Source organism: Chiloscyllium plagiosum, chromosome 33, assembly GCF_004010195.1.
Source record: "Chiloscyllium plagiosum isolate BGI_BamShark_2017 chromosome 33, ASM401019v2, whole genome shotgun sequence".
Classification (NCBI taxonomy): Eukaryota; Metazoa; Chordata; class Chondrichthyes; order Orectolobiformes; family Hemiscylliidae; genus Chiloscyllium; species Chiloscyllium plagiosum.
In genome coordinates, this window is record NC_057742.1 from 2411407 (window position 1) to 2436035 (window position 24629).

General features: G+C 43.6%; 1 protein-coding gene across 6 annotated transcripts; it reads right to left on the reverse strand.

Moving 5' to 3' along the window:
- Positions 1–2818: 2818 nt before the first annotated feature.
- Positions 2819–23821, reverse strand: LOC122539728 (coatomer subunit zeta-1-like). Of its 6 annotated transcripts, none has more exons than XM_043674752.1 (10): positions 23723–23821; positions 18913–18981; positions 18727–18808; positions 15472–15563; positions 12829–12884; positions 11789–11866; positions 11270–11321; positions 7171–7209; positions 4188–4220; positions 2819–3241 (listed from the first exon to the last, which is right to left on the reverse strand). In XM_043674752.1, the coding sequence occupies exons 1-10, from the start codon at positions 23738–23740 to the stop codon at positions 3194–3196; spliced, it is 567 nt and encodes a 188-aa protein (XP_043530687.1). In that variant the 5' UTR covers positions 23741–23821; the 3' UTR covers positions 2819–3193. The 6 variants fall into 6 exon arrangements, 4 of the variants coding, with proteins under 4 accessions (XP_043530687.1, XP_043530686.1, XP_043530685.1 ...); XM_043674751.1 differs by having other exon boundaries at positions 23639–23750; XM_043674750.1 differs by lacking the exon at positions 23723–23821 and adding an exon at positions 23630–23713.
- Positions 23822–24629: the final 808 nt, after the last annotated feature.

Below are 24629 nucleotides of genomic sequence, written 5' to 3' on the forward strand. Positions count from 1 at the left end.
TCTAATTAGACAACCATTCATTCCAGGGAAAAATCAAGTAATTCTCCTCTCAGTCGTCTCCCTATGAATTTACATCCTGCTATGAAAAAGGAAACCAAACGCATACACAGTTTTCACATAGTGGCAGAGATCTGTCACCAGTAGTGGATGCCAACCAGCTCAAACATTCCACTGAGGGGGATGGGAGTGCTTGAATCCTTGCGGCCAGTGAGGAGTTACCCTGACCACTATTTTCCCAGGGACACTTTATCTATCCATCTTCATGCCTTGCTGCCTTCCTGCACCAATCAGACAACACAGTGGCTCAGTGATTAGCACTGCTGCCTCAGAGCGTCAGGGACCTGGGTTTGATTTCACCCTCAGGTAACGGTGTGTGGAGTTTGCCATTTTCCCCATGGCTGTGGGTGCTCCGGTTTCCTCCCACAGTCCACACGATGCGCAGGTTAGATAAGATTGGCCATGGGAAATTGCCCATAGGGATGTGCAGGCCAGGTGGATTAGCCATGGGAAGTGCAGGGTGATGGGGAGGCATTCTGGATGGGATGCTGTTTGGAGGGTTGGTGTGGACTCAATGGTGAAATGGCCTGCATCCACTCTGTATGGATTCTTTGAACACAAAAACACTCATTGACAATCTGATGCTGCTTGGCTCAGCCACACAACCTTTTCCCCCCTCCCCTTTCTCAAAGAAATGTTCAAATAACAAAGCAATTCAATGTGCTGGAGTTTAATCGTCAGTCCGTGGAGGCGGAGTTGGCAATTCTATCAGGGTGAACGGCCCAGGGTGAACACTTGCGTACAGTCAGACTGTCTAACCCTGGAGAAGACAGTACAGGAAACTGTACCTGACCACTCACCAGCCTCTGACCCACATTGCCCCAGGAAACAGAGAGGGAGCATACTGTTACTCGAATTCTGTCACTCAAAGCAGCCTTTCCTCATACCACCATCCCAAAAATCTTGTATAATAAATGCACTTTAAATAATAAACCTTTCCATATCCAGGTTTTTATTAAACTGAGAGATTCACAAGAGTTATACAGCACAGAAACAGACCCTTCGGCCCAATTCATCTATGCTGATCAGATATCCCAATCTGACCTAGTTCGACATGCACATATCCTTCTAAACCCTTCTGATCCATATACCCATTCAGATCCATTTTAAACGTTGCAATTGTACCAGCCTTCGTCTGGCAACTCATTCCATACACGCATCACCCTCTCCGTTAAAAAGTTACCTCTCAGGTCCTTTTCAAATCTTTCCCCTCTCACCTTAATCCTATGCCCTCTAACTTTGGACTCCCCTACCCTGGGAAACAGACCTTGGCTATTCACCCTATCCATGGCCCTCATGACTTTATAAACTTCTAGAAGGTTAACCCTCAGCTGTTGATGTTCCAGGGAAAAAGGCCCCAGCCTTTCCCTATAGCTTAAACCCTCCAGTCCTGGCAACATCCTTGTAAATCCTTTCTGCATCCTCTCAAATTTAACAACATCCTTCCTATAGCAGGGAGACCAGAATTGTATGAAGTATTCTAAAAGTGGCCTCACCAATATCCAGTAACAGCGACAACATGACCTGCCAACCCTTGTACCCAAATGCACTGACCAATGAAGGCAAGTGTCTTCACCACCCTGTCAACCTACAACTCCACTTTTAAAGAACTATGCACCCACATCCCTAGGTCTCTTTGTTCGGCAACACTCTCTAGGACATTAACTGTGCAAGTCCTTCCCTGGTTTACCTTACTAAAGTGCAACATCTCGCATTTATCTAAACTAAACTCCATCTGCTACTCCTTGGTCCATCGGCCCATCTGGTCAAAGTCCCATTATACTCGGAGGTAGCCTTCTTCACTGTCATCTTGAACTCCTGGAGATTCCAGGCAGTATTGAATGGTTGGTGAGTGAGAAGGACACAAGACCCTGCACTTTGAGGTATATCTCATGAATATCAGCACCATTAGTTCACAGAGTCATCCACCCCAAAGAAGTGGCCCCATTTGGCCCATTGTTTCCCTGGTGGAACTGTCCACTTAGTCACATGTTCATTATTCTTCTCCCACAGCTCTGAAGATTGCTCCTTTATTGCTCCAATATATCTGAAATAACTCCACAGAGGCTGGTATCCCATCACGAAGGCACCCTTTATTTACATGTGGAGAGTGCTTGACACTGATCCAGCTCCCTCAGAGCCTCCTCTGAGTGTGAACAGGATGTCTGACTCTCCTGTTTTTGTCAGCCAGGGCTCGCTGATTCGGCCAAATTAACAGCCTCAAATCAGGGAACTCATTCTATGGGGTCCACCTGGCAGACCTCATTATAATCTCTACAGTATCCATTTGGTAAAACTGGCCACAACCCATCTTGGAGTTAAGGCTCTTGGCACAAGGTTAAACTTGGTGTGTCCTGACACTAACCCAAGAGAAAGGTCCTGAGAAGTTCTCTTCCTTCGCTGGGGACCATCAACTCCATGGTGATCTAGAATACTTTCTGCTGCTTGGTTCAGGCTCTGCAAAGGGTCGTCAGCCTTAAAACTAAACCTATGTTAATTATAATGTATGGTCAAGTCTGGGAGGTGGGCGATACCAGATTCACACACGCTGTTGCGATACTCGCGTAGTGTTTACAGAATTTACTGAATGGGAAAGGTGTTCCTCTGTCTGCCCAGGAACCAATAAATCTGAAAATAAAAGTGTTTCAGGAGAAAGGCAAGGCTTCAAACCCAAACTTACAAACACAATTCTAATTGCCCTGAATTCAGGCTGTAAATCTCTCCCACATCCCCAACATCACAAAAGGAAGTGACCAACCCATAATGATCAGACCATTTATCATACTGTGGGAGCTGACTGCATCACAGGCTAATTCACAGTCACAGTTCCTGCATTACAACAGTCACTACACCTTCCAAAATAAATTTTGTTGCCTGTAAAGTAGTTCAGGATGTCCTGACGCTGTGATAAAGGTGCTATATAAATACAAAGTTCTCTCTCTTTTCTTAGAACAAGCTGGTGTTTGACTCCAGGGTGAAATCCAGGAAGTGTCCAGCAGTGGAGAAGAGGTCTTGATCAGATCTGCCTTTCTCAATTGTATGTGCCAAACACCTGTGTCACAGTTTGGATCTGGATTTGTTGGACGGGTTGGGGAGAGTAGAAAATGGCAGCTGGGAAAAGGGTAAGATTCCTGCTTCATTTTAACAGTGACCATTTGATCTGATCCTTTGCTGACTGAAGGACCTAGAAAAAGATGACAGGTTATTATTAGATTAATGCTGTTTAAATAAATTTCCTCATTCTCCTTAACCTTTGCTTTTCACCTCACTTGTATCTCTTTACTGTGCCCAGAATCCCTCTAGCACCTCAACAAATACCTTCAGCATGAAGACTTTAATAGGTGTTTGGATCCATGTGGAGATAGTTATGGTAAACAGGGAGATGGGAAAGCAACAGTACACAAATTAAACATGAAAATTACAAGAAATAAAAACACATGAGACTGTGACTGTTAGTAAAGTGATGTTCTCAACTCATTCTCCTGGAAAGTCACTCATTCATAGTGACAGAGCCAGTACTGTAGCTCAATGTTATAGTGACAGACCTGCAACCAGTGCTGTATCCCAGCGTTGTATAGAGATAGACTGAAGATTATATTTAAGCCACTAAGCTGGTCACACCTGCTGGGAAAGGTCCCAGCTCATTCTTTAAATCTCTTGGGTACAGGTACTGCCTGTGTCTGAAAATACTGGCTTTGCTCTCACATTCTGGTGATCTGTGCTACTTGTTCCATTTGGAGTAAGAGATAAACATTTCAACATGTTTAGGAATCCGACACAATGAACCATCCCTAGTAAATAGTCAGCAATAAATCTAATGGGGAATTGAGGAGAGATACCCAGACACAGACAGCAATTAGATTGTGCACCTTGCTACCATACAGGTTAGATATAGTCACTCATGAGAGAGAAAGGAAAGGGAAGAATCTTCTACTGGAGTGAGAGGAAGTGGGGGCATGAGGTGGTGTAGACTCTGGTGACAAACAGAAACACCAACTTGGAACTGTTAAACCAAGGATGTAGACATGATAGGCCCAATAGCCTCTCTTTCTGCACAGTAACTGTCTGCGATTCTGTGTCCAGTTCTGTGCTATAATTCAGACATACAGATGGCAGAGAGAGAGACTTACATTGTTAGTGACTCCAAGCCTCCTGGAGATTTGCTACACAGACAAGACAGAGACATGGGATTAGAACATGTAACTCAAACACATTGCACACTGCATCCAGCCAGCACTGCACCTAGAACGGAGTTAGCTGGACTGCCAATCCCTGGGAGGCTAGACAATTGGTAGACATAGAGAGGGGGAGTAGTTTTTGAGGTGGGGTGAAGTACAGAACAAGGACAATAGATTGTGGCTTCTGAAACCAGCACCACTTTCCACACAGAGCGCAGGGCAATGGAATTCTGGAATTTTCTTTCCCCAAATAGCTGTGAAGAGAGTCAATTGGAAAATGTAAGACTGAGCTAAATTTGGGGGGGTGTGTCTGTGTGTGGCAGGAGGGTTACTCTAAAGACACTGGACAAAGCAGTTAGGGAGGTGCTCATTAGTCACAATCTGACTGTGAAAGACACAGGAGGCTGAGCGACCTCATCCTAGACCAATAACCCTTCCTTCAGAAAGGAATATCACAAAATAAGCTTAATATTTCCAGTTAAATTTGCATTCCCCAAACTGCAATCCAGCAACACCTGTTCCTGAAGTATTTTCTACATCTCCCCTCTACTGGAGAGTTTCTAACAGAAGGGTGCAGGGGGCGTCTCCATCAGGAAGCAATCCTGTCGTGGGAGCCCAGACAGCGGCTGTCATCTGGGGCTAGGGTGGGGTAAGATCAAGCTCAGTCCCTCTCTCTAACCAGACATTTGCTCTCTGACTCAGCAAGCAGGCCTGTGACCAGTGGAGTGCCACAAGGATTGGTGCTGGGTCCACTACTTTTCATCATTTATACAAGTAATTTGGATGTGAGCGTAAGAGGTACAGTTAGTAAGTTTGCAGATAACACCAAAATTGGAGGTGTAGTGGACAGTGAAGAAGGTTATCTCAGATTACAATGGGATCCTGACCAGATGGGCCAATGGGCTGAGAAATGGCAGATGGAGTTTACTTCAGATAAATGTGAGGTGCTGCATTTTGGGAAAGCAAATCTTAGCAGGACTTATACACTTAATGGGAAGGTCCTCAGGAGTGTTGCTGGATAAAGAGACCTTGGAGTGCAGGTTCATAGCTCCTTGGAGTCACAGGTAGGTAGAATACTAAAGGTGGTGTTTGGTATGCTTTCCTTAATTGGTCAGAGTATTGAGTACAGGAGTTGGGAGGTCATGTTGCAGCTGTACAGGACATTGGTTAGGCCACTGTTGGAATACTGCGTGCAATTCTGATCTCCTTCCTATTGGAAAGATGTTGTGAAACTCGACAGGGTTCAGAAAAGATTTACAAAGATGTTGCCAGGGTTGGAGGATTTGAGCTATAGGAGAGGTTGAATAGGCTTGGGCTGTTTTCCCCGGAGCGTCGGAGGCCGAGGGTTGACCTTATAGAGGTTTACAAAATGATGTGGGGCTTGGATAGGATAAATAGACAAAGTATTTTCCCTGGGGTCAGGGAGTCCAGAACTAGAGGGCATAGGTTTAGGGTGAGAGGGGAAAGATATAAAAAGAGACCTAAGGTGCAACTTTTTCACACAGAGGGTGGTACATATATGGAATGAGCTGCCAGAGGAAGTGATGGAGGCTGGTACAATTGCAACATTTAAGAGGCATTTGGATGGGTATATGAATAGGAAGAGTTTGGAGGGATATGGGCCGGGTGCTGGCAGGTGGGACTAGATTGGGTTGGGATATCTGATCAGCATGGACGGGTTGGACCGAAGGGTTTGTTTCCATGCTGTACATCTCTATGACTGCATGACTCTAAGCCCATTCAACAGGACATTGAACAATGACATACAAGCAAAGCTTATAGGAGAAACACGTCTCGCTTTTAAAACACAGGCAGACAATGTACAAGAGACAGACACAGTAACGCAACGAGGATTGTGATCTATGGGACGAGACAGAGTTCACAACAACACAAGGAACTTTGTAGGGCTTCAGTCTCAGTAAACATCAGACAAGAACAGAGGGAGTGTTTGGTCCAGTTTGACAGTTTTCTCAGAGATGATTTCAATTTGCCCCCCCCCCCGTCTCTAGCCGTCTTTCAAATCATTCCAGGTTTTACTTTCAAAATAAAAAGGTTAAACAGGTTAGACAGCCCCTGGTGGGTGCTGACAAAAATGTTCAAGGGGTTAAAAAAAAAAACAAATCAAAATTAAAATGTCATCTCCGTGTCAGCAGTGACGATGCCCTGCACATTCTGGGTTCGATTCTCCTTCGAAATGATTCAGCTGCCTTATCTATGACTTTCCCTCCATCATAAGGTCAGAAGTGAGAATGTTCACCAATGATTGCACAATGTTCAGCACCATTCACCAGTCCTCAGATACTGAAGCAGTCCATGTTCGAATGCAACAAAATCTGGACAATATCCAGGCTTGGGCTGACAAATGGCAAGTAACATTCATGCCACACAAATGCCAGGCTATGACCATCACCAGTAAGAAACAGAGACAATCTAACTGCTGCCCCCTGACATTCAACAGTGTTACTATCACTGAATTCCCCAATATCAACATCCTGGGGGTTACCATTAACCAGAAACTCAACAGGACCCACCATGTAGACAGGTCATAGACTCGGAATACTGTGGCAAGTGACTCACCTCCTAACTCCCCAAAGCCTGTCCACCATCTATCAGATGGAAGTCAGGAGTGCAATGGAATATTCCCCACTTGCCTGGATGGGTGCAGCTCCATTAAGAAGCTTGACCCCATCCAGGACAAAGTAACCCGCTTGACTGGCTCCACATCCACTCCCTCCACCATTGACACTCAGGAGCAGTGTGTAGAAGTTTCTGTCTAGCTTTGATAGGGTTTGATCCAGTCTCTCTGATATAGTGTTTGACTATTTAAGGGTCAGTGATGAACAAGAGGAAATGAAACGTGGGATGATTGTGGAATCAATGTGAATAGAACCCGTCTCACAAGGTGGAAGTGACTGGCATCACAAGGAGGTCCTACCTGTGCCATACTTTGCTCTGTTAAAGGAGTATCATCAACCTGGAGGGGTAGAGGAAAAAAACTCAATTGAAGTCTCAAGTCCTGAGGAGTCATAATTTACAATGCCACTCACAACAGGAATGCCAAATTTGCATCTTTCAAATAATGGAAATTATAAGTGTTTCAATTGCAGAAGTTCAGTGGAAAATGAGAGAGAAAGGAAAACAATTATATACACGAGACTACAAAGGCCAACCATGACCTCTGAGCGTCAGTGAGTGAAGTTACCTTTTGGAGTGCAGTTGCTGTTGTAACATAGGTAACTCAGCAACTAATTTGAATTAAATTGAATGGACTGTCAGGTGTACCGAGGCACAGTGAAAAGCTTTGTCGTGCGAGCAATACAGGAGGATCACAGAGTTAAGAAGCATAGACAATAAATAATGGGTAAACAGCAGCAAAAACAAAAACACAGGCTGATGTTAAGAGATAAAACAGTTATTATTAATTTTTAAAAATATGGTATTAAGTTTAAAGAGTATAGAACGATTGTAGGAAAAGGAAACTTTGATCTCCATGAAGGAGCTCGCAAGGAGTCAACCATATCCGGCAAAGTTCTCACAAACAGCAATGAGGTAAATGCTTACAGAATCATAGCAACATTATAAAGCTCACAACCACCTTCGAGGGCAATTAAGGATGGACTGTAAATGCAGGCCGAGCCAATGACACCCACAACTAATGAGCAAATGAAAGAAAGCACTGCAGGCCATTCAGTCTAGCTCTTCAAAAATTAAAAAAAAAAATCCAATCATTCCTGCTCCCCAAAATCCCAGCAATTTTTTTGTTAAGTCCTTCAAATATTTATATTATTCCTTTTGCAAGCTGCTGCTATTATCTTGCCTCCAATTCCCCATCAGATAACACATTCCAAAATTCTAACCACTCATTGTATAAATAAAGTTTTGCCTTATCTCCTAATGATGTTTTGGTATAAAATTCTATCTTTTGTTACTGCTTCCATCACACTGTCAGTTCATCTACAAACACTTTTAAGTTTTCTACCACATTTATTTTCTACCTCAAGCTCATCTGACTCATGCTCTCTTTCTCTCTCTCTCTCTCTCTTTCTGTTTAAATAAATCTTTCAGCAAATGCTGTACTTCCCCTACATTCTGCTGTACGACAGACAGACAGACAGACAGACAGACAGAGTGAGAGCACTTCTAGTCAGGACAATTGATAGCACACCACCAATGGACAGGAATTAAAAATCAGGGATGTGGAAATAGCCCAAATTGGACAACCAGAGAAAGATCCCAATAAATTTCTGATACTGCAGTAAAAACAAAGGGTCAGTTAGACTCGAAATGTCAGCTCTTTTCTCTCCTTACAGATGCTGCCAGACCTGCTGAGATTTTCCAGCATTTTCTCTTTTGGTTTCCGATACAGCAGTGACTGGCTATTTACATAACCCAGCCAAGCCTGGAAGAAGTCTGACATTTAAATTATATACCTTGCTGTGCCCCTTGACCTACACTGACCAACCTATCGTGAGGTCCCAACATTTACTAACTCAGTTTGGGGGTGGGTTGCTTATCCATTTCAACCTGCAATCAATACAACCAGAACAGCACACTGCATTAATGTCACACCCTTTAAAAGTGAAAAATCATATCAGCATAAACCATACAAAAAAGGTAAAAATCAGAGCATTACTCTCCTTGCTCCTCCTCATTTCAGTGGACATCATCCATGTGAGAAACCCTCAGAGGATATTTTTCCTCTACAACCTCGGGATCATTGGAAAACCCCTTAGAAAAATGTCAGCCTTTGCTCATTGGGTAACACACTCACTTCAAATTCAAGAAGTAATGTCAGACTTGAGCGCTTGATCCCGCACTGGCCAATCCCGGCCCGGGGACGAGGGGGGATCCCGCACTGGCCAATCCCGGCCCGGGGACGAGGGGGGGATCCCGCACTGGCCAATCCCACCACAGGGCCATGGGGGATCCTGCACTGGCCAATCCCGCACTGGCCAATCCCGGCCCGGGGACGAGGGGGGATCCCGCACTGGCCAATCCCGGCCCGGGGACGAGGGGGGGATCCCGCACTGGCCAATCCCGGCCCGGGGACGAGGGAGGGATCCCGCACTGGCCAATCCCGGCCCGGGGACGAGGGGGGGATCCCGCACTGGCCAATCCCGGCCCGGGGACGAGGGGGGATCCCGCACTGGCCAATCCCGGCCCGGGGACGAGGGGGGACCCCGCACTGGCCAATCCCGGCCCGGGGACGAGGGGGGATCCCGCACTGGCCAATCCCGGCCTGGGGCCGAGGTGGATCCCGCAGTGGCCAATCCCGGCCCGGGGCCGAGGCAGATCCCGCACTGGCAGAAGAGCTGCTACATGAAACCCAAGCACAAATGGTCATCTCAGTTGGTTGCAAAAGATCCAATGGCCACCATTTTTAAGAGTGAACATGTTATTTGTGTCCAGGACAAAATGCGTCCCTTGAAATGAACACAGCAAAGAGTGTTAATTTGGTCATTATCACATGACTGTTTGTAGGAACTTGTCATGTACAGATTGGGTGTTGTGTTTCCTACATTACAACAGTGACCACACTTTTAAAAAGTTCAACATTAGCTGTAATGTGCTGTAGAAAATCCAGAGATTGGAAATGTACTATAGAACTATTTTGTATTTATGCTGCTGTGTGCCAGAACATCCCGATGGTGGGTTGCGGCCCCCACGAGGGGCAGCTGCTGACACTTTGGGCTGGAGAGTTCCCAGACAGCACTCACTGCAGTCGACCTCTGACCGTGTGCCAACACCTGTGTGGCCCCTTTAAATCCTCAGGGTTTTTTTAAATAGTGGGCAAAGTGTAATAGGCTGTCACTGGGCTCTTGCAAAGTTCAAGGGAAAAGCAGGTCCTTTTCATTTTGGATGAAGCAGCTCCCAGTATTAGGTTTCACAGCACCCTCTCCCTCAATTATACCATCAAGCCTCATTCACGTTCTCACAGCAACTTCCAAAAGTACCAACAAAATAAAAACAAAACAGCGTCACAAAAGAGAAAAATGTTTGAGAAGAGCTGTCGTATGCTCTCCATGAGGCTGTTCGCAGCAGCACCTCATTGTAGAAATGTGGTGATGAAGTACAGGTTCCATCATGAGCTTATTGAATGAGAGTAGGAGAAAGTGAGGACTGCAGATGCTGGGGATCAGAGGTGAAAAATGTGTTGCTGGAAAAACACAGCAGGTCAGGCAGCATCCAAGGTGCAGGAGAATCGACGTTTCGGGCGTCGATTCTTCTGCTCCTTGGATGCTGCCTGACCTGCTGCGCTTTTCCAGCAACACTTTTTTCAGCTCTGATCTCCAGCATCTGCAGTCCTCACTTTCTCCTAGTTGATTTTAACCTACTGTGAACCCTCTTGCAAGGATGCCTTCCTTGAAGAAGCTCTCTTCCTCCCTTTCCTGAAGAAGGGCTTATGCCCGAAACGTCGATTCTCCTGCTCCTTGGATGCTGCCTGGCCTGCTGCACTTTTCCAGCAACACATTTTTCAGTTATTGAATGAGAGCACAGGTTTGATGGACAGAATGGCCTACCCCTACTTGTGTCCTCATGATCCAACACTCTACCAAACTCAATTGCATTCACAAATTCCTCACTGCACCGTCCTCATAACCTTTCAATTTCCTCAGTGATGGCATCAGTACTACTGCTGACGATATTGTACAAAGAGATAAATACACATCAGTCTATCAGTGGTAAACTCCTCTTCAGCTGGACATACACTTCCATGTGACAGCATGCAGGAAGGGCAGACCATGTCCACATTCTCTCCCCATACCTGCTCTAGCTGCTGTTAGTTCAGAGGCCGGTGGGACTGGTCTTCACTGTTCCCGCTGCTCGTCAGATAGTCAAACAGAACAAAGCCATAGGCTGATTCAGAGTCTGCCTGGCAGAGAGAAAAAGAGAGGGAAAGAGAGAGAGAGAGAGAGACACATACACACACAGACAGACAGAAAACAGCAAAGAACAAAAGATATAGTTGTCCCTAAACAGGAGAATGCAAACAAGGGTGTTGATATGTGGAATGTTCTGGGACAGCCACTTACCCTGAAATTCACTTTCTGAATGACCTGTTGTGGATCACTCTCCAGAATGACCCTGTCAGAGCAGCAGAGAGACAAAGTAAATTTGACACGACAATGGTTTATTTGATGTTAATCCAGCTCCCTCACCCCGGAAGACATCACATTTGTTAGGCCACTGTATTGCTGATGACACACCAGTTAAAACTCTACAGCCCACTATGTATAGAGTGCTTCCTGATATCACCCCCCAATAGGCTGACCCCAACTTTAAGATTTTGTTCCTAGTTCTGAATCTTCCACATCCCCCAACAACTAGAGGGAGGTTTCCCTCCATAGACCTTATAAATTACTGTTTTAATTTTAACACCTGAATTAGATTAGGTTAATCTTCTGAAAACAACATGATCGATATCAATTTACACAGTTGGTCCTTGTAACTTAACCCTCAAATAGCAAGAAACTGGCAAGCCATGGGATGGCAATTTTTTGACAGTGAATTTCTCAGAAAAGAAATATAAAATGTATAAAAACTAGCCTCACCCGCCATCCACAACCTCATCCAAGATAAGCAGCAACCCATCCATATTCTCCATTAGAGATTTCTTCTCTACATTTTTCCTGAAATTGTAAAATTAATTTTCAACAAGTGAAGGCTAAATGCCCTAACAATCTCTGAACCAGCCACAGTTGATAACAACAATGAAAAGCCAACTATGTGCATTATTATGGCATCTTAAATACATTCACCTGAGACATTTCGCAGGAACACAAGAAAAACAAAAGTTAATGAAGCAAATGAGGAAGCCGTAGGGCAGATGACCAAGGTGTGATTATAGGAGAACTGGTGAGACAGCGACTGTAAAATAGAGGGAGTAAAAACATGAGACCATGAGCAACAACAAGATGGAGAAACAGTGAGCAAGAGAATGAGCACTATAGGGAGTTAGACTCTCAAGTTAAGGCTTAAACAATTGAAGGAACTCCAACCAGTGAGGGCACTCCGACCAGTGATAGAATTAAAGGGAGCTAGAGATACATCAAGAAGGCAAAACTGTAGGAACACCGTTGGAGGAGGCTACAGAATTGGCAAGGAGGGAGGCTTCATCAGGATCTGAATAGCTGGATGAGAAATCTTGAAACCAGGATGTTGCTGGATTGGGAACCAATGAAAGGCAATGGCCACATGGACCATGTGGTGAAAGTTAGGATGTGGACAGCAGATGTTGGAGAAGCTCAAGTATTTCACTCTCATCTAAAGGCAGCAAACCGCACGGAAAAGGGTTTCTGCCGAGGGGCCAAGGCAGGTGCTGAAGCATCGGATTTTATGTGTGTGTGAGAGCGAGTATGTATGCACGCGAGAGTGAGTGTGAGAGTTCAGAAACCTGGCTCTGGGTTAATGAGGGCCAAGGTTACAAACAAAAACACTCAAATTCAGGCTGAGACCACAGCCTGGGCAGAGCAGAAATCAAATTGATGAGAAGGGAATGGAGATGATGGGAGAAGAGAAAATAATATTTTCGTAGGCTTACACAGGTTAAAAGCTTTGACTTAAGCAAGAGTTGTTAAAGAAAAATTCTTACCGTAACATTTGGCTCAAAGAGTCGAACAGGCAGTTGAGAACGGCCATTAACATGAGCTGTAAATAGACAGGATTTTTTACACATTACACAGACCATGATATTGTAAATGAATGCCCTTTACGTAATGACAGTAATAGACTAGGAGAAAACCAGAATGCAGCTGACTGTATTTGTAGTCACACCTATGACACTGGAAAACACACTGCAACTTACATCAGTAAAAGGGTAAACTAGAGAAAGAATATAAGTGAAAGGCAGAGGCAGAATTGGGTTCTAAGGCTGGTGTTATGAAGCTGAAGGAGTGTACTGTACCTTTAAGAGAAAGTGAAAACTGTCAAACACCTGTCGTCATGTCCGTGTGCTAGAAAATTTAAAAATGTAACGTTTGGCTGTGAAATAAATGGCTGAGCTTGATTGCTATGTTTTCACAACAATTTGAATTCAACCATCTAAATTATGCCCCAAGATACTAAAACCCAATTGCATTTGAATTTTACTGTTTTGACAATATTGAACCAATGAGATGATCCGATGTTTTGGAGTATAAAAAGCAGGCATTTTGGACAGTTAGCCATAGAGACAAAGAGCACCTACTGCCAGTACAGACTGCCTGCAACCCTTCTCTCTGAAATGTACCTTTTCACATGAAACAGCTTTGCAGCAGAAGACCAAAGACTAAACCAGGGACATCTACAGAGGATCAACACCACTGGCTGGTTTTGGAAATTGGTTTGCTGTAAGTTTAACAGGGGCTTGATTGGATTAGTATATTTGTTATAGAGTGGGAGGTAGATAACAAGTTTAAGGGAAAGGAGGCTTACAGTTGTTGTTTAAAATGTTCTCTTTTGGAGTTAAAGCAAAATTTTTTTTTTCTTTAGTGGAATTTGGGTAGTTCTCAGTCACTCATACTTTAACAGATTATAAGGCGAGGTGAGCTCTTCTGTGTGTTTAGTTTGAGTAGCAAAAGGGGTTACCCTGTGTCGTAACAATGGTGTACGGTACAACACCTCAGCATGGGTAACAATCAGTTAATGACATAACCAGTGAATGAGGCAAGGGAAATTTGGGATGCACGGGAGAATACAGAGGACACAGATCTTGGAGGGTTGTGGGGTTGGAAGAGTTTACCGAAACAAGGAAAAGAAAGGAGAGATTAGAAAACAAGGTCAAAAAATGAATTAAGGCATTATAGGAAGACCATTTAAAAAATAAAATGGCAATTTGAAGCAATGAGTACTACAGAGTAAAAAAGCAAGGAGGTGATATTGAACTTTTATAAGACACTGGTTAGACCCTAGCTGGAGTTGTATATAGTTATGGCCAACACATTATAGCGAAGATGTAATTGTATTGGAGAGAGTGCAGAAGTGATCTATGAGAATGGTTCTGGGAGTGAGAAACTTCAGTGGTAAGGATGGGTTGGAGCATTTGGGTTGGTTCTCCCTGGAGAGAAGGAAGCTGAGAAAAGATCTGATAGAGGTTTTCAAAAATCCTGAGTGGCCTGAATAGAGTAGACAGGGAGAAGCTGTTCCTGCTCTTAAAGGATTTAAGAATGAGAGAGCATGGATTTAAAGTGATGTGCCAAAAAAAAATACAAGGGTGAATGAGGCAAACCCTTCTCAGCTAGCAAGTAGTTAGGGTCCAGAATGCACTGCCTGGAAACGTGGGAGAGGCAGGTTTAACTGAGGTATTCGAGAGGGCACTGGATGGTTACTTGGATAGAAACTGTGTGCAAGGATATGGGAGATTGACCCTTAGATTAGTTTAGATTCCCTACAGTATGGAAACAGGCTCTTTGACCCAACAAGTCCACACCGACCCTCAGAAGAGTAACTCACTAAGACCCATTCCCCTACCCTATATTTACCCCTGACTAATGCACCTAACATTGTGGACAATTTAGCATGGCCAATCCACCTGACCTGCACATCTTTGGACCGAGAGAGGAAACCAGAGCACCTGGAGGAAACCCACACAGACACGGGCAGAGAATGTACAAACTCCACACAGACAGTTGCCCAAGGCGGGAATCAAACCCGGGTCCCTGGCGCTGTGAGGCAGCAGTGCTAACCACAGTCACTGTGACGCCCTGGGTAATGACGAGCAATGCAGGCATGATGGGCTGAGTGGCCTTCTTCTGTGCTGTAACAATCCTGTGATAGAGAGTGAAAGGAGCTGGGAATGGGTTAGGGCAGAGTTTAGAATCTGCTCAACAATGTCCATGCTGCGTGTGTTCCACATTCCTGCCCTCCCACTGTTCACTTCACTCCTTTCCTGTCTACACATCCTTCTGTTTCTGCCTGCCTCACGAGTTCAATGTCTTCAGAAACCAGAATTTGGGAACAAACGTCGTCAATGGGTAGAAACCTCCCTGACCCCAGAAACTGATAACATACTGAGCATGACTATAGACAGACTGAGAATTCTAAATCGTGAATACTTCCATTTTCTGAAATCCCCATACTGATTGTAAACAAAAGTAACAGGAGATTCTTTCAAGGTTTGTGTTGGTGTTGTTCTGAGCTAATTCCAGCAGGAGGCAGTGACAGAGGGGTATGCAACAACCTCCACTGGAGGAATTTGGACACTTATCTTGCCACAAATCTGCAGTGTTTCATTACTCAGCGAAAGTGTTTATTTTACCTCATTTTCCTGTGAGTTCCCCACGATGTAAATGTACAAATCGACCGAACTTTTATAGATGATGGTCAATCCTTCCAGGAATGCAATGTCGCCTGTTGCAGTTGTAGGACAGGGGATAAGAATTCCACTTGGATTAAATGGTTTTTGCATGTTCAGTTTTCTCTCATTCTCTAGTCGCTGCTTTTCATTTTACAGTTGATCTATGTCTTACCTTCCATCTACCCACTTTGGTTCTGTCTCTCTCACTAGCTTTATCTGACAGAAGTCCATCAATTTCTGGTTTGAAATTTTCAATGATCGTCTGTCTCAGATTTCGGACGCAGAGAAACAGAACAACCCTGTGTGTGGGGGAAGTGTTCCTGACATCATTCCAGAGTATCCCAAGTCTGATTTTAAGGTCATGCCTGTTTGTCCTGGAATCTCAATCACCTGGGAAAAACATTTCTCTCCATTTCATAAATCATACAGTACAGAAAAGTCTGCACCAACAAAAATCTACTCTAAATCTACACTAGTCCCAAGTTCGCACTAAATTAAAAGCTTTGAATGTTATGGCAAGTGCTATTCAAATATCTTTTAAAATGTTGTGAGGTTCCCCCCTTGAACTCCCCTCCAGGCAGCGCATTTCAGATTCCCATCACCGTCTAGCTGAAAACGTTTTTCCTCAAATCCCCTCTCAACCTCCTGTCTTTCACCTTAAAACTATGCCCCTTGTTATTGACCTTTCAAATAATTGAGGAACAGCTGCTTCCTATCCACCCTATTCATGCCCCTCATACCTGATGAAGGAGCAGCGCTCCGAAAGCTAGTACTTCCAAATAAACCTGTTGGATTTTAATGTCATAATCTTATACACCTCTATCAGGTCCCCTCTCAGCTCAAAAGAAAACTACCCAAGCTTCTCCTGCCTCTCTTCATAGAGAAATATTCCAGGTGACTCACTGGTGAATCTCCTCTGTACCCCTCTCCAGTGTAATTACATCCTTCCTATAATGCAGGGTCCAGAAGTGCACACAGTACTCCAGCTGTGGGCTAACCAAAGCTCCAATATAACCTCTCTCCTCTTATAATCTATGCTGTGACTGATAAAGGCAAGTATCATGTAGGTCTTTTTAACTACACCATAAATCTGTCTTGTCACTAAAAAGTTAAAAATCACACAACACCAGGTTATAGTCCAACAGGTTTATTTGGAAGTACGTTTAACTTTGTCCACCCCAGTCCAACACCGGCCCCTCCACATCATTGTCATCCATAAGGCATTTGTGAACAAGCACGCCAAGATCCCTGTGAACTTCCCCAATGTCCTGTCCTTCACTGACCAATCCCTTGTCCATTTACTGCTTCTAAAGTGGATCATCTCATGCTTATCAGGGTTAAAATTTCATCTTCCACTGATCTACCCATCTGACCAGTCCGTTTCTATCCTCCTATAAAGTGACACCTTCCTGCTCACTGTCAACCACCCAGCCAATTCTTTCATCCTCTTCAATAACCACAATAATTCAATTCTTAATTGTCTACTGTAATCTGTACAGTAGAAAAAGTAAATACTGAAAACGTGCAGCATCTGTGAGAGAGAAAAATCGAGTTAACATTTCAGAAGTGGCTTTTTGTCAGAATCAGAAAAGATGTTGCCTGGATAATTACAAGTTCAACAACACTCATCCAGGACAAAGCAGCCCATTTGATTGGCATCACATCCACAAGCATCTACTCCCTCCACCACTGACTCTCAGCAACAGCAGTGTGTACCATCTACAAAATGCATAGCAGAAATTCAAAGATCCTTAGACAGCACCTTCCAAATTCACAACCACTTCCATCTAGAAGGACAAGGGCTGCAGATAAATGGAACACTACTACCTGTAAGTTTAAATATATCACCATTGCTGGGTCAAAATCCAGGAATTCCCTCCCTAAGGGCATTGTGGGTCTAGCCACAGCACATGGACTGTAATGGTTCAAGAAGGTAGCTCACCCCCACCTTCCCAAGGGGCATCTAGGGATGGGCAATAATGCTGGCCCAGCCAGTAATACCCACATCCCATGAGTACACTTTTTAATTAAAAAATGTGTTCAAATCTTTAAGCATTTGTTTACTGACAGGAATTTTGTGAAAGATCTTTAAAAATCTTTATTTTCTTTGGAATACTCAGTTACATTTCTCAAAAGAATTTCTAAGAATAGTAGGAAATGGCTTCCTGACCTGTTGAATATTTGCAGCATTTATTTTATTTCAGATTTAAAGTAGCCACAATAATATTGCCTCTCACTACATTAAATTTCCACACAATTTAACTCTTCTAGTCCTATTAACACACTGAATCTGCGCTGCAGGCCTCCAGTTCATCTCTGACCAGGACTACATGCAACCAAGAATAACTCACTTTTTTCTGTGACGTTTTGGAGTCTCATTGAGATATCTGCCAACATTCCAACTCATTTTTATACCTGTTTTCTTATTTCAGTGTGTGGCCCCTTCAATCTCTCTGCTTCCATACAATAGTTCTTACTATTTAGAAATTACCCTGATCTTTCTTTCCTGGGTACAAGGTGGATGACCCTAATGCTTCCCTTGCACTGAAATGCATTGAGATAGTCTACTATTGTAGAAGTGAAGATTTCATGATCAGTTCAAAAAAGTTACGTTAGTTCTGAGAGTACATAAATATCTTGATAACATAACATCAGCCACCTGTTCGCAATTTGTTGCGCTCACATACTCTGTGACCTTCCCCTGAGTTCAGTAACTTTGAACAGTTTTCCCATGTATGTTGATCAGCAATAGGATCACCCATTAATAAGCTTCCAGATTAACAAGAGAATCAAAGCACATTGAAGCAGGTGGCAATGTGAGGTTGAGATCATCAGCCATATCTTACTGAATGTCTCAGTGGCCTTGAGGAGGCCAATGGCCTCCTCTTGCTCCTAATTTGTACATTTGTATGTTCAACACCTGCAGAGTTAGAAGCCTAGTTTAGGCAATGTGTCCTTGCAACTGAAGCTTGGTACCATTCTGGTTAGTCTCTGCTGTAACCCCTCCAATGTCAATGTACCCTTCCTGAGATGCAGGACCCAGGACTGAAAGGAAACTACTCAAAAGCCGCATTGGGACCAATTATCACAGCCAAAGCCACAGGTCCAAAAACCATACAGCCACCCCAAGGAGTGACAGGAGAGGGCAAGGGTGAAGGCAGAAAGATCAAACCACATTTAACAATGGCACTGGCAAAGGAGGACAAGGACACTTACTGTCACTTTTATGTGTCTTGCTAAAAATATTCTTTTCAAAGTTCCTCTGTTCCTTGGTGGAAGGATACGCATCATCATAATACTGTGGAGAGAAAGAAAGAGACAGAGAGGGAGAGCTAGGATCACTCCCATGAATGCTATAGAGGTAACAACAGCTTTATCAAACTGCCATCCTTTAGGAGTTACCTTGGCATGTAGACGCTCCCCATCATTGTCCAGGATGATGATTGCTTTGACAGTGTAGAGAGATGGCTCCTAAAAGCAGAGACAAAGGGACAGCTTGTTTCTGAGATTGGTTGGAACTCCCCATTCCCAGTACGGTTGGAGTTGCTGTCAGTGTTTGTTAACATCACCCACAGGGAGTCTGTTAAATGGCGGAGGGGGAAATCTGCCACTCTTCCTTTTATACCTCACATTGATTATTGTTCTGGGACCTTAAATGGGATCTGGAAACCCAATCAGGGGAATGCAAGCAACTCCCCAACCTAACTGTATCAGAGTCACTCTTGTGTTTCTACAGCACTGTTAAGGTAAGAAGGTAAGGAGTTAAATCTTCACTGAGACTGGAGTCAGAATCTAGACATTCCCAATGCAGAACTGAGGGAATGCTACACTGTCAGGTGAGGTGAGCTGTTAAACTTGAGTGAATGAGGGAAAAATAAAGTGGCCTAAAGAAAGATAGAATTATGGTCTTATGGGTGAGGGGAGTGGGGTAAGGGCCTTTATGTGGTATTTGATGGGACACCAACTTCCTAAAAAAGGGAACTGGACATAAAACATTTAAGAAAAACAAAAAAAAACCTTACCTGCCTAGACTTGCTGTGGTATCCAAACCTCTCCCCAGGAGGTCTGGCTGGTGATGGAATATAGCTCAAGCCTCCAACAAAGGTTGTTGACTGGGACTGAGTCTGGATGTTTAAATAAAGACCATCCTAGCTGGGGCAGTTGTATTACTTTTTTGTTCAAAGGGAAGGTTAATGTTTGAAAACTGTGAGAAGGTTGATGAGGCAGGGGAGGTGACAAAGGATTCCACTCATTTTAACTGCCTTTGCTTCCCTCCAGCTCAATTCCCACCAGATACAGAGGAGATTGTGGTTAAAGCCGCACAATCAGTGTGAAAACAATTATGCAGACTGTTGCCATGTCCCTTGGTTTTGCAATGGTCTCTTAGAGTGGCACAGATCCTGTGATATAAATGGGATGTAATTATACTGTAAGAGAAAGTCGTTCCCCATGGTTATGTCCTTCAGGAACTGCAAACCATGAAAAGCAAACATGTTTCATAACACAATATTTACTGAGCCTTTTACAGAGAGAGGACAAAAGAACAAACTTTCAAGGCCTGGTTGACAAAACAAATCAGTTTAAAGCAACACCAGAGACAGACTCAAGTTGAGGGAATGCCAGAAACATGGGTAGTTATCACTGTTCACCTTTTAGACTGATCCCAGTTTGACTGAGATACACATATTTGCTGTTACATTTCTTTAACAAATCTTTTCTCAACCAATCAAACCCCATGTGCAATATCTCAGCTTGTGGTGATCATACTGCTCACTAGCTCTAACCCTCCCATTTTAAGAATCAGAAGGCTATTGGTCCAGCCCCATTCCAGAAGACATGAGCACAAAATGTAAGCAACAGTCACTCCAGTACTGGGAACACTGCACTTTCAGATGTGCAGTCTCAGGGAAGATATTGGACCAAGGCACTGTCTGCATTCAGATGGGTTCCATGCAGCAACTAAGGAAACAAAGTTCTCCTCCGTGTCATGGTCAATATTTATGCTTCAAACAACACATTATCTGGTAATTACTGTTAGTGCAAGTGTTTTGTGCATAGATTGATTCCCAGTTGTCCCTTATATTACAACATTCTTTAAAACTAACTCAACTGACTTTGGGATGTTGCTAGGTTGTGGAAAGTGTTGTTTATACAAATGCAAGTCTTCCTGGAAGTGGAAGCAAGGTTTTGTTTTAAAATTGGCTGAAAACAGATTTTATAGAAATGCTTTGATGCCAATCAGGAGGAACGGGTCAAACTGACATTTATTTCTCACGTGCATAATCTTTATTATATAAATCCTGAGCTGAAAATGTGTTGCTGGAAAAGCGCAGCAGGTCAGGCAGTATCCAAGGAGCAGGAGAATCGACGTTTTGGGCACGAGCCCTTCTTCAGGAATTATACTGAGTCCTGAAGAAGGGCTCATGCCCGAAATATTGATTCTCCTGCTCCTTAGATGCTGCCTGACCTGCTGCGCTTTTCCAGCAACACATTTTCAGCTCTGATCTCCAGCATCTGCAGTCCTCACTTTTTCCCTATATAAATCCTGACTTTTGCATGAGGAAACCCTGCCTTTGACACTTGAAGTTTGCATGAGGAAACCCTGCCTTTGACACTTGAAGGCTTTAGAGTCACTTGCGGCATACAGATGTTTGAAGATCATGCGGACTTCAGCAAACAACATCAAACCACTCAATAAGGCTGCCCACCCAAAAACAAATACCAGGGAAATCACTGAAAGAAGTAAGCAACATCATAACCCGTGAATAATGTTGTTTCTATCTGTACTGCTCTGAGTTGATGGAATCCAGTGGCTATTTACAGATGTCAGGATACAATACTGAAAGACTACGTGTGTCTGCAAGACAGGATTTCGTAAAACTGTGTGCGGAGATTACCCCCATATGTAGTGCACTGGTACATCTGGTAAATTCTCTTCAACACTTCAGGGATCACAAGATGGTGCATACAGAAATTAATCTTAAATAACCAGAAATTGGATATTTGAAACAAGTACTAAATTCAGTGGAAATATTTGTGAATAAGCATCTTCAGAGAAAGTGGGTTGGTCAAAGCCCTCTGGAATTATATTTGGTCTCAAGACAAGAGAAACAAAGTGACTTGGATCCAGTCCACTCCCACCCAGAAGCCAACACCCTGCTCAAGGCCAGGGTGCCCAGTATTGGCAAATGGCTGGTTGCTGAGAGAATTGTTCAGAAATTTTTTTTTTAAAATTCACAATCCCCCCCACATCCTCACCCCTGACCCCTCATCTCTGCCACCTCCTCCAATCCTGGAAACCTCAAGATTGCTGCGTCCCTTCAATTCTGAACTGTGGGTAACTTCTGATTTCGGACACTTTGGCTGCATGTTCTGCATTGGATTTCTTTCTCTAAACTTCTCAGCCTCTCTCTCACTTTAACAAAGTATTTGGTCATGGTTCCTAATGTGTGGCTGAATATCAATTGTTTGGTTTAATGTTCTAAAGTGACTCAGTTGCTTCGCTAAATTTACAAAGCATTATACAAATTCTTCAACAGCTAGCAAATGCCAATACTGGATGTAAATTTTATATTTACAATATAGTGGTGACGCGGACCTGTAATGTTTATGGGTACCAAATAAATGTCACCACACCACAGCTATAACAATGTTTGGTAACTTCCTTCAAGCACTGCCGCAAGTGACTGGGATTGGTTCAAACATAGTTTGTATTCCCGTTTACCACACTCTGTTGAAGGAATCAGCCGCTTTTAATCTGAAGTTGTGGCAGTTTCAGACCCTGCTGTGCTCGCTCCAAGGCCCTGTAAACCGATCCTGCCTTCTGTAAACTGTGTCCCAGGTCCCACCCTGACTGCAACTCAGTGGCGTCTGTTTATTCTTAGACCCCTCCAGCTCAACGTGTCACATACATGAATGAAATAGAGCGACAGTTCCATATGCAAATAACCAGCCCTGTTAGTATTAATTTTGTAGTGAGTTTAAACGGCTAAGATTAAATTAGTAAAACAAATTAACAAGAATCTTCCGCCTATTCCCAAAGCAGTCGGATTTGAAGGGAGTTTAAAACTCTGTTGTTCCAAGGTCGTCATTTAAACGGACTCTCCGGGGTGCGAGTGCGTTGAAAAGTTGGAGTTCCAGTTTTTTTTAACTGCAATTCACACCAATCACCAGTCTACTGACACAGGCTGCTGCCTGGAACCTTCACACGTGTCTCTGCTAACGCCACATCACAGGTTCAGTCAGAGATCCTCGCTATTTACACAGACAGAATTACTCAAAAATCGTTCCCAGAGTAAAATACCCCCTTGGACATACCCTTATCTTTTGAAACAGTCAACTTTATAACCACGCGATTTGCATATATAAATTGTTGAATGTTGCAATAAAAAGTTAACTTTTTGATATATATATATATACACACACATACAGTACACACACGTAAATAAATGAAGTAACAAACATTGTATCAAAAGTTAACTTTTTAAAATTATATCCTGGTAAAAATTGCCTTCTGGTTAACAACTGGGAAAGTTTGCAGTATTTAGCCAGTTCGCCTGGTTTCACTTTGTAGTTGGGGTCTTTCCAAAACAAAGTTCTGTCATGCACTGACTTTTTTTCAGTTACAGAGCCAGAGTGTATGACAGAACCTTCGGCTTGGAAGACCTCTGCACGGCAGATCCTCAAGTCAAGTCTGGAATAACCCCAACAGACCGACTTTTGTTTAAAGAAATCCCATTTTGGTCGGAGCAGACTCTTTCTCTAAACGTTTCTTTCCAAATGAACACAACATCGGCACAAATCAGATCAGCAAAAAAAAACTTTTAATTTCGTGCTCTCCTCCCCTCTTCTCCCCCCCCCCCCCAAACATATGGGGATTTACATGCAAACCTGCATTTACAGGTTTAGCTGCATTTTTACTGGAACAATCTTTTCATTTCATTTTACAAAAAAAGTTAGCGACGGATTCTGGTGAAATCTGGTTCGGTTTCATCACAGAGTCGCAGACTGTGCAGGGTCTATATCTGTGCAAGCTGGTATGTGAAAAATGTCAGAGCAACACATCGGAGCCAATTCAGCGAGAAAGCATAGGGAGTCTGGGGAGGGAGACTGACTTCACCTTACTCACAATCTGTTTCACCAAGGCATCATCCACCGAAAGTGACATGACCTAAACAATGGAAGAAAGATAGTTGAAATGTACACCCCATACCAGCGCTGACGGATCCATGTTGCAGTAGTGCCGACGTGGACAAATCTTTCATCCACTCCCAGCCTCTGTGACTGGCTCCCTCGCCATAGGAGGGTTTATTTAGGCTGCAATGGTGTATGACGGGATTCTGGATGACTCCCAGCTGCTTGCTCTCATTTGGTTTGACTCGAATTCCTTGTTTCCATCCCCCCTCTTCTCCATTGCAGTTGTGTTTTTGGGTTGGAAGGCGCTGGTAAGTACTATCTTCACAGAACCCAGCTCCAAATATACAAAATCAGATTGCTGTCAATTTTTTCTCCAATCAACCTGTTCAGGGATGTTGGGATGCAACATTTGGGGTAGATGGAACCTGAATCCAGGCCCCCTGGCTCAGAGAAAGCGGCACTACCATTGTGTCCTGCATCTTTAAAGATCGAGGTGTATTCTCTAACATAATTTGCATATTTCTTAATCTGACATCCCCTCACACTGTTTTAAGACTACAGTATCACTTCCACTTTGTATTCAGGATTTCTGAAATACCTGATACGTGAAAAGTTACATTTCTATAGCACTATTAACTACCACAGAATATTCCAAAGCTTTCTGTCCAGTAAAAACTCATGAAACATACTCAAAAGGACCTGTACACGGGACAATTATTATCTTTGCCATTGACATAATGCACCCCATCTCCCTATAGGAAACCATATCAATTTGTACACAGCAAACTCCACAAATACATCAGCACCACTCCTCACCTCTTCCTCCGCGACATTGATGACTGCATTGGCGCCACCTCGTGCTCCCACGAGGAGGTTGAACAATTCATCAACTTCACCAACACATTCCACCCTGACCTTAAATTTTCCTGGACCATCTCTGACACCTCCCTCCCCTTCCTGGACCTCTCCATCTCCATTAATGA

Bases quoted from the DNA above. Each gene is read 5' to 3' on its own strand.
- LOC122539728 (XM_043674750.1), bottom strand. From the start codon at position 23,677: ATGTCACTTTCGGTGGATGATGCCTTGGTGAAACAGATTGTGAGTAAG. The intron at 18,982-23,629 runs GTGAAGTCAGTC...CTCTGCTTTTAG, and splicing joins TGAAACAGATTGTGAGTAAG to GAGCCATCTCTCTACACTGT. The intron at 11,867-12,828 runs GTAAGAATTTTT...TTACAATTTCAG, and splicing joins TCTTTGAGCCAAATGTTACG to GAAAAATGTAGAGAAGAAAT.